Here is a 10,534-nt window from a genome sequence, read left to right as displayed (position 1 = left end):
ACCATAATCAAGTTTAAACTAAGTGTCATGTTAGCAGTTTGCATTGTATGCAGGAGTGAATATTAAGCATATTAGCAGCAGCATTTAGCATCTGTGTTTATACAACTAAAGTTCTATCATTAAATAATACTTGATTATCATAATATATTTATTATGCTTGACTGACTGATGTTAAGAGTGTACTTTCAGATATTTAAAAAGCTGTGTCATTTTACAAACATAAGCTTTATATTTATATATATATATATATATATATATAAAATATCAGTCTGGCGAGTAAATTAAAATATTTACTAGCCAATGGCGATTCTGTTGCCAAGGTGTGCGTAGAGGGTTGGTATTCTAATAAACAAGGTTATTATACCAAAATTTTTATATAAAATTGAAACATTATTAAAGGTGCAGTATGTAAGTTTTCACCGCTAGAGGGCACGTATTCAAAACAAACAAAGAAACAAAGGCGTAGTTTGATGACGCCGTGACTGAGTGTGGAATCATGGGAGTTATCGTCTTCATCCCCACAGCCGACGCAATCTGACGGGACTCAGGCAGAAATCATGTTCATGGATTAGCTAATGTATTAAAGATTTATTAACATCGTAGTATGAAGCAGAGTGAGGCGGAAAGCTGTCGAAGCGAAACGAGGCCGCTGAAGCAATTTCTATTGAGAGACGAGAGTGACACACGGCTCGAAAGCAGTGGAGCTTTTTATTATGCCACACTTTAGCGCCTCCACTCCTTCCGGTCGTGCGTATGTGGGGTAAAGCAGCGCTGTTTTATCATATTAGATACGTTTGAAAGTTCTGTTATAATGCTACTTCGTGCGGTCGTCACCTGTCTTAATAAAACACACAACATATTAAAGCGTCTTTGGTGTTTCCATGTTTTCTACAAAACAAAACCGGAAATCGAGGGGTTATGATGTCATTGGCAGGTGACACAATGACACTATAGACACGGTCCGTGTCACTAGTTAAAATAGCTTATTTCTCTGGATTCAAGCATTCTTCGAAACATTTGGGATAAAGTACACAAGTCAGCAAAATGTATAACACTGTTCTATTGGTTTTTGGATATTTTAATAAAAAAATCTTACATATTGCACCTTTAAAGATAAGCAAACTGTCACTTATAAAATAAGAACAAATAAGCATGTTACAAGCAATAACACAAATAAATGCAATAGAACAAAGATACAAATTAAATAATCATTGCTTTAAGGTTATCAGGTAGGTCTTAGACTTTAGGCCAGTTACAATTCCCTCAGCTGTCCCGAATGTCTTTCACACTGACCCCGGGCCATCGGATAGTCCTTATTGTCAAGTCCTGTTATGAATGTGAATGTTTACAGATGGTCTTCCAGATCTGCAGATTTTTGTCCTCTATTTAATGTGCTTCCCTGCAGCTGCTGGATTTGCTCATTTATTGCTGATAAGACTTGCATAAAGTTGCATCTGGTCTTTACATGGTTTATAAAAGCGAAACCATGTTTTGTTCTCCCTCCAGCTGTGAATGGAATTTGTGTTTGCACCATTATGGTAATCATCCCCTTCAGCAACAGAAAATGAGCTCACACATACCCCATAGAGCAAGGGTCTTCAACTAAAATTGCTTCAGGTCCAGTAATGAACCCTCCTCACCAGCTGAGGTCCGGACAGTTATATGCCTAAAAACATGAACTGATCGTTTTTGCCGGGACCATGTATCTGCAGGATATTCAAGCTCAAATTTAAGACTTTTTAAGACCTGCACAAATAAAATTAAAATGACTGTAAAAAGCATGATTTACAGTTCATAAACATGTTTTCACATAAACAAAAAGTTTTATAAAATGATAAACTGCACATTTCAGCCTTTAAAGGATTTTTTAAAGAAAATGGAGTCAAAAGTATCAATTATTATATGAATTTAAACAATTATCAATCAATTATTATATTAAATAACAAATAAATATGTTACTGTTTTAATTGTTTACATTTTTATAATGCATTATCTTCTTGTCGATCCACCAGTTCACATTTACAACTCTGCGTGTTTGCTGCGTGAAAACATGGGTTGATTTTCACATTGGTCTGAACGAAAACGGCAGACAGGCTGATTGAAATGACAAATTCATTCTCTGCCAGCAGGAGGCGCTTTTGGAATTATAGAAATATAGCTGTTTCCCCGGGAACCACAGTACACAATGTAGCACAGCAGCAGCTGACTTTGAAACATGCAGCGCTCATATTTATTTATTTATTCATTGACAGTGTCTGCGTGCCACTCTCTGCTCTCTTTACCGCACGCATAACTGCACGTCTGAACGTAGCAACAGTTAACTGTAGTAGCAACCTGTGGCGCCATAGGACCCAAACGGCTCAACTGCACCGACCTTGATGCGCTTGAAGGAAATACGATTTCATTAGAAAATTGCATTTGGCATTTATTTATTTCATTATGTCAAAAGGCTTTGCGGTCCGGATTCGGACCGGAGTCCACCAGTTGGTGACCCCTGCCATAGAGCTATGCTGAACAGAAATGCAACATTTAAATTTCCCAACTCTCCTATGGGAGAGAATGTAATTCAGGAAATCCATATTTGTTCTGCATCTTATTGATGATTTCATATACTCCTCTCTCACAGCCCAACTGCTACGCCAAAGTGATCACCATTGAGTCCCAGAAGAAGATAGTCATATACTCCAAGCTGCCCATCGGTGTGAACGAGGAGATCACGTATGATTACAAGTTCCCCATTGAAGAGAACAAAATCCCATGTCTGTGTGGCACGGAGAACTGCAGAGGAACCCTCAACTAAAAGTTTCCTAGACCTTCCCCTGATACATGACTTGCCAATCAACTTTCCTGGCCCACAAGCTACTCTTCTCGGCGCGCAACTATGTAGATAGTGTATGATGGGAGAACATCAGACTCTTTGAAAAGCTTCTATACAGGCACAGATGTGTCAAGATGTTTAATCAGATGTTTGGCCCAGGGGGATTGGGATCTCAGCACTGCCGCAACACCTCCAGTTCCACCTGTAAAGTTTTTTTTTTTTCTGCACTGGCTCTTATCTAATTTCGTTCCTCCTGTTGCAGCTGTGTTGGATGGTGTTGTTTTGCCAAGGTCTTTGCTTTGAAGTTGTTCAGCAACTGCACACACACATATTCCGCTCTCTTATGCACAACGCTTGACAGTGGCAAACACCCTTAAAATGCTGGGTCTTTTTTCCAAGAGCAACTTTTAAAGACCTACTTAAAGATGTAGATTTAAAGGAACACTCCACTGTTTTTGAAAATAGGCTCATTTTCCAACTCCCCTAGAGTTAAACAGTTGAGTTTTACCGTTTTCGAATCCATTCAGCCGATCTCCGGGTCTGGGGGTAGCACTTTTAGCTGTAGCTTAGCATAGATCATTGAATCTGATTAAACCGTTAGCATCTCGCTCAAAAATGACCAAAGAGTTTCTGTATTTTTCTTATTTAAAACTTTACTCTTCTGTAGTTACATCGTGTACTAAGACTGACGGAAAATGAAAAGTTGCGATTTTCTAGGCCGATATGGCTAGGAACTATACTCTCATTTGGCGTAATAATCAAGGAACTTTGCTACCATACCATGGGTGCAGAAGGCGCAATGATATTACGCAGCGCCTGATGGTCATTTTTGAGCGAGATGCTAACGGTCTAATCAGATTCAATGATCTATGCTAAGCTACAGCTAAAAGTGCTACCGCCAGACCCGGAGATCGGCTGAATGGATTCGAAAACGGTAAAACTCAACTGTTTAACTCTAGGGGAGTTGGAAAATGAGCCTATTTTCAAAAATGTAATGTTCCTTTAAGACTTTTCACCCCTGTTGTCAGAGAGAAAGTAATAATTTTAGTTTATTATTTATTGTCCCTGTTCTGATGCCTGTCCGTTCATTTAGGTCAGATCTATCGCTGTACCTTCTGATTATCTGCGTAGTATCACCTCTGCCTATTTTTTTTTAATATGAAGCTGTTTTGGATGGCACGTTTCTTTCAAAACTTCCTCTAAACTGAACCAACCTTAATTAAAAATGTCTCCTTTTCCAGCATGATGTGCTGGTATTCTGTAACTTTAAAAATGGTCTAGTATTGTAAGTTGTTACATTTACTACTTTATTTTATTTTTCACAAATTAGATGTTACAATGCCAGTACACTGTAAAAACAGTTATTCTAGAGGTTATCATGTACCTGCCATCATTTTAATACACCGCTTACATGAACTATACCCCTTTCGTTCATAGTTTTTAGCAATACAAGGACAGGACAGATAAAGTCGTCTTTTTGGTGTGCTGAAATATATGTGCATTGATATTTTAGCAAAATAATGGAAATATTGATTGGGTTTTCCTTTGGCATTGATATTATTGTAGACCACTGAAGAATTGTGGAGGAATGGGACATATGTTTTGAGACAAAGCACTCTATTGCAGGGCTAGTAACTACTCTGCTATGGATAATATGATCATAAAATATATATTTCCTCATAGCTCATTTGTCGGAAGATCCAAAATCCAAAACCAGGTGTGCATACTTCACCATAAAATGGATGTCCCAATTACTCGGAGATGTGTGCATGTGCAGAGATTCACTAGAACGGGCGGTCGTGTCTGTTCCTTCTGTTCTGTCCTTTCGTATTACTGGTAATCTCTCTCTCTCTCTCTCTCTCTCTGCTCCGCTCTGCCATAAATTGGACATGACATTACATCTTTGCTCCCTTTTTTCCTCACTTTGTCAGAGGGCCTTGCCAGCATTCTGTTCCTATCAGAGGAAGACCTGTAAAATATGTAGATTTATGGTCTTTCAGTAAAAACTGATCGACAGAGGTGTAACCATAAAAACAAAACAAAAAGGACAAAAAAAGATAAAAAGAATTACATGTAAATATTGTAGAGGTGTTTGTTTCTCGTAGAAACACACTGGTTCTAGTCTGTAAATATGTTCATCCTTTTCCTACTTCCCATTGCAAGAAAATAATTGTACATACCTATCATTCAGTTATTTGTTTTGTTTTAGTTTTTTGTTTCAATTTGATTTAAAGTTTTAATATTATTTGCAATATTTCTCTTGTATTAATGCGTTGGACCCTTTATTAATGGTGCATTAAAATATTTTTTAAAAAATAATTGATATTCAGTGTTTTCTTACCCCACCTTTCAAACAGGTTGAAATCTAGCGTGTTTGTGTGGGTGCACATGCATGGGTTTGCAAATGACAGGCCATCGCAGCACCCCTTGAAATTTCAAGTTATTTTAGATGTGACTGCTGCTGTACATTTATAGTTACACGAAATACGACCCATCAAGCTTTGATACGTTCAGGCATGAGCACTGCTGGGGCTCCTGCTGCATGGAAATGAATCTGGAAAAAAAATAAGCATTTGGCCTAAAGAGAAAGAACCAAATAATAGCTTTTTGTTTATATTAACAGATATTTGCCTCTGCAAGATAACCTAAAATTGACACATCTATACAGACTTTAGCTGACTATTATTTTGTTTCACAATCCAATTACATGAGACCAATGAGAGTCAACACAACAGCATTGGAATGCAATCTCATGGCATTTCCACTTTGTTAACCGTTAAGAGTCACTGATGTCTGTTAACCATGTCAGTATTTTCCCCAACTCTAGCTCCTGCATAGAACGCATTGTGCATTCAACTGAAGTTTCAGTCTGCATCATGGCTCCTGGCCAGTATTCCAGTGGGATTTAGCTGGATGAGCATTATCTCTTTTTCTGTTGACAGAGAGTGGGTAGCATTTCTAAACTTTATAAACTGTTTTCAGATTTTTATAGATTTGGGCTATTGTTAAATAATAGACTAAATATACTGTAGATGTTTAAGATGTATATGTTTGTAATTTTATGAATGCAAAATTATTTTATTTTGATCCACTAAGGCAGTATTAATAACCTCTATCTATTTCTTCCTCTCCTTTAACCTGTTCCTGTATTCGAGCTGTCAAATGTGAGGCGGAAGCATGCAGCTTGCAGAGAGGAAGACACACACCTCCTTCTCAATAATGATACAGGAAATAGAAACATCAAGGCTGAGCTCACTGGATTCATTGAAGAAAATGATGTTTTCTAAGGTAAGGGGTTATTTCGAAGTAAGAATAGATGTGTTTTGTATAGACCACCTGCCTATGAAAAAATCATCCATGGCTGCAGATGAACTCATTATTTTTTAAGACATTTAAGCAAAGATATAGGAACAAGGAGAGAGAGCGAGGATAAAATGGGTGAAAATATTAAGGATGCATTTATTTTGGATTACAAGTAGTTCTTTTTAGTTTACAAAAGTTGTCAAATCCGCTGTGTGAAACGTGTGGCTGCTTCTAAGTAAATTCGATTGATGTGAAAGATGCTGCTGCGGAACACGGAGCCGCAGTTTCAGCTTGAGTCATCAGTCTATCACACTGCTGCGACAACCTATTTTTTTGAGCCATGGACGCAAGGGGACTGGTTTAGCTTTCACGGAAACTGAAACACTATACCGCTGAGCTGAAACATGGTACTCATTCTGCAGAGGAAATCTGAGAGCGGGGAATGATGCGATGACGAGTGCTGTTTTGGCGGTTAACGACAGGACATGTCGACACTAACAAATGCGTTCGTTCATTCATCCTGATGGCTCCGAAATAATTCGTCTCTTTGTCGTTCGTGTGTGTGTGACGTCACTTCAGGTCAAGGTCAGTGGCGGCGATTAAGGGGCAGGGGCTCGAGCATCCCCTCTGTAATTCCACCATTCCCTTTAGAATAATAATGTTGTATATTATGTAAAACGTATCATGCCAAATGAAATATTAAAATACTCTAGGTATGATCATTTGGGAACTAATTAACGTCGATTGGCCAATAGTCTATCAATACGAGCTGCGCACAAGCTCAAGCAGGTTTTCGTGATTTTTCGTGCAAAATGGTTCAAGCGCAACTTTTGACGTTATTTTAAAAGAAGACAACAGAAGGTATTATATTTCCTTGATTCGAGTTTAAAGGCATTCCCCTGACAACCGTATTGCTGTACTATGTGTGACTGTGAGGACGAGGGACGATATTGAGAGCTGACATTATCCTGTATATCAGTGACTATGTAAAAATAAATAAATAAACACGTCTTGACAGTCCAAAAGCATTGACTGCGTGATGAAGCCTATTGGAATCCATTTAGAAGAATGTCCCTATAATCCAAGTTATGAAAGAAAAAAAATATAGGCCTACCCCTATATGAGTTTTTATTTTTCTATATTCATCACACAAGCAAGAGTGCTTTCCTGAATAACAGCATGTGTGGGCAATGTCAAAAGTGCTATTAATTTTATACAACAGTCAGTGCAGACTGAGCAACACTCCAGTGTTTCCATCCTGAATGAATCTGTTTTTGAACGAATCTAGTAAGCCAATGATTCAAGGATCCATTCATAAAGGAATGGATATTCACTATTTGAATCCGCCATTTTGAACATCTTTTGATTTGAATGATTCAGTGAATCATTTATTAAAACAGGGAATTGCTGTTTAATTGTCATTTATTTATCCATGACAGGCCTAAACCACCCAAGGTACCGGCACAAAAACACATTCAGCAAAATATCGTTTAAATATTGTTATCAATCAAACAAACACATACATACATAAAAATTAAAATGACAAGAATACATATTTCACCCCCCAGAAGAAACGGCTTATAAATCAGAGTTCATTTAATAAAGTTCAAATTTTATTAAATAAAAATGTGTTTTGAAAACGACAAATTTTGTAATCATGGTGTAAAGTTAGCTACAGGACCCCAGGCCCACCAAAGAAATACTTGACCATGCATCCCTCTGAATTTTTTTTTACAATTCCACCTCTATATATACAGTCGTGGTCAAAAGTTTACATACACTTTGCAGTATCTGCAAAATGTTATTTATTTTACCAAAATAAGATTGATCATACAAAATGCATGTTATTTTTTATTTAGTTCTGACAAGAATAAGATATTTCACATAAAAGAAATTTACAAATAGTCCACAAATTTATAAAAATGACCCCGTTCAAAAGTTTACATACGCTTGATTCTTAATACTGTATTGTTACCTGGATGATCCACAGCTGTTTGTTTGTTTTTTGTTTTGTTTTTTGTGATAGTTGTTCATGAGTCCATTGTTTGTCCTGAAAAGTTAAACTGCCCACTGTTCTTCAGAAAAATCCTTCAGGTCCCACAAATGTCGCATTGTTGACCCATATAGTCAGAACATTCTGGAGCCATGTGACATGCTTCACTAATGTATCACAATAAACTTATTTAGCTTATTTAATTTAAATTGAGAAATGCAAGAGAGGAGAAACAAAGATAAATATATAGCACTGCAGTTCATCAGGGCATAGTGAAACTCTCTCTCACTATATATATACTATATATTAAAGAATACTTTAGTGATTACTTTAATTTGCAAAGCTGTTGCTTAGTAAATGAAAACATAAAACCAGCCAAAACCCTAAAAAAATGATGCCTTATATTAAGTGGTATATACTTAATTATGATGAGGTATGGCTTTGTTTGATAAATAAGACAAGCTCAAACAAGACATGATATGAGCAGAGGCTAATTCATCAAGCCTGTACGTTATACACAGAATGACAGGATTTATTTATTTATTTTAAAATATTCAAAATCATGCTTTGCTTAACATGTCCAAACTAGCTTCTCAGCTCCTATTTGGGGAAAGCTTCTCAACCTAAGAGGGTTGCCTCATTCTTTTTCCATGTCTTTCCAAGTGTTTTTTTTTTTTTTTAAATACACTGCACTGCCATTTACTTTGATTTCGTCTTTTTTAAAGAAAAAAATCTCTAATAGCCCATTAGGTTCTTAAAATTCTTTTGTTTATAATTTTTCAGCTCTTAACTCAAGTTAAGAGCTGTTGACCTGTAACCAGTTAAGTAATAAAGCCCACCTGCTAAACAGTTTTGCAAATCCTCTTGCTTAAATTTCCATTCATCTACAGTTTCCTCCCATGCAGCGTTGAAAATTATGCAAAAAAAAAAGCAGTTTTTTTTTTTAAGAAATAGCAGCATGTCCATATTTTCCAGCAGAAAATGTACCTTACAAAAAAACGCAGCAATGTGATCTCCATGGCTCTCACACTCATCGATTCTGATTTATTTATTTATTTTAAACAAGAGACAAGAAAGAATGAATATATGAGTACATGAACAAGATGTTTATTTGGTCTATTACAAGCCGAACTATCTGTAGTTCGATTCGCAGCTTGTCGCAAACGATTTTTTTTGTCCAAAAAATCCTCTATTGTGTGGTGTCATTACTTGATTGTCCTCTATTTGTTTTTCTTCTCTAGTCACGTTTGATCTCGCGAGTCTCCGTGAGATCTCGTGTCACGTGTCGTGTCACGTGATCTCGAAATCGTTCCTACAATCATCAAGTGTGTGTGGTCTCGCGATCTGGTCGAATCGTCTAGTGTGCACGTTCAGAGGATTATAAGGCTAAAAATCGGTTGAACTGTCTTCATGTCTGTGGTCTCCCATGGTTTTAAAAATCGTTTAAGATTTGAAAATCATCTAGTGTGCGGCCAGCCTTAATCACGATCCAAACAAAGATGCTGCATACATGAGCAGTTTTTTATTTAAATTAGGCTGTATCATTTCAAAATTTGAAGCAAAAACACAATAGTCTGACTTTAGCTTGTGAAATTATTCTACATAACTACATAAAAGCAAGGGGGATGAACGAGAACGCAAATTCACTCTCTGACAGCAGGTGGCGCTTATGGAGCAGCAGCGAAACTGCGTTTCCTTGGTTACCGCCAAAAACAAAGTAGCGCGGTATAATAAGCATTATACAGAGGAGAGATGAAAAGAAAATCTAAACTTTTCTGAAGACAGACAGTCTCCCTGAGAGATACATTCATATAAACCCCCACCAGCAAGTGTATCGCGATTCGTTTAAAGGGGTCATATGATGCTGCTAAAAAGAACATTATTTTGTGTATTTGGTGTAATGAAATTTGTTTATGCGGTTTAAGGTTCAAAAAACACATTTTCTACATACTGTACATTATTGTTTCTCCAAATGACAAACTACAAGCGCTACTCTACACTGCTCAAAACTCGTGTTTGAATCGTCAGTGGCAAATCCTTTAAATATAAAAATCTTACTTACAGTCTGTGAGTCAGAACAGCCGGCATTGTAGTCTACTCTCCCAGGAAACAGTCCTCCATAAAATGTGCTGCACACATCTGAATATTTGGGTTGAACTGTTCTGGAACAGTGTTGTAAATACAACTTAACCACTGATTTCTAGTCGTGTCCTCTTTTGGAAGGCCAAACAAAGTAGTTTCACATGGCGGGCTAGAGTGAGCGGCTGCGGCCGGCTTGAGAACGGCACGGCCGGCGGATTCGAGGAAGGAGCGGCCGGCGGGCTTGCGGCAACCACATGTGACGACCCGGGGCTGGACTCAGCTTCGTCCACGGTGAAAGCCGATCCAGAGATCAACAGCGCTGAGTTTCCTCATTTCCT

At 37.5% G+C, this 10,534-nt stretch overlaps 2 protein-coding genes across 4 annotated transcripts in view; both read left to right on the top strand.

Moving 5' to 3' along the window:
• LOC107737760 (histone-lysine N-methyltransferase SETD1A-like) overlaps nucleotides 1–3,303 on the top strand; it is a 27,710-nt gene extending 24,407 nt beyond the window's left edge. For all 3 annotated transcript variants that reach the window (XM_016549376.1, XM_016549374.1, XM_016549375.1), the window contains exon 21: nucleotides 2,627–3,303. In XM_016549376.1, the coding sequence (XP_016404862.1) occupies nucleotides 2,627–2,800 (174 nt within the window). In that variant the 3' untranslated portion in view covers nucleotides 2,801–3,303. The remainder of the gene's footprint in view (nucleotides 1–2,626) is intronic.
• Nucleotides 3,304–5,942: 2,639 nt separating this feature from the next.
• LOC107737759 (3 beta-hydroxysteroid dehydrogenase type 7-like) overlaps nucleotides 5,943–10,534 on the top strand; it is a 26,723-nt gene continuing 22,131 nt past the window's right edge. Inside the window, exon 1 of the mRNA XM_016549372.1 lies at nucleotides 5,943–6,106. The gene's annotated coding sequence lies outside the window, so the exon portion shown is untranslated. The remainder of the gene's footprint in view (nucleotides 6,107–10,534) is intronic.

Source organism: Sinocyclocheilus rhinocerous, unplaced genomic scaffold (genome assembly GCF_001515625.1).
Source record: "Sinocyclocheilus rhinocerous isolate Xijiao unplaced genomic scaffold, SAMN03320098_v1.1 scaffold43, whole genome shotgun sequence".
Classification (NCBI taxonomy): domain Eukaryota; kingdom Metazoa; phylum Chordata; class Actinopteri; order Cypriniformes; family Cyprinidae; genus Sinocyclocheilus; species Sinocyclocheilus rhinocerous.
Note: the sequence above shows the minus strand (reverse complement) of the source record. Positions and strands in the feature narration are given on the sequence as shown.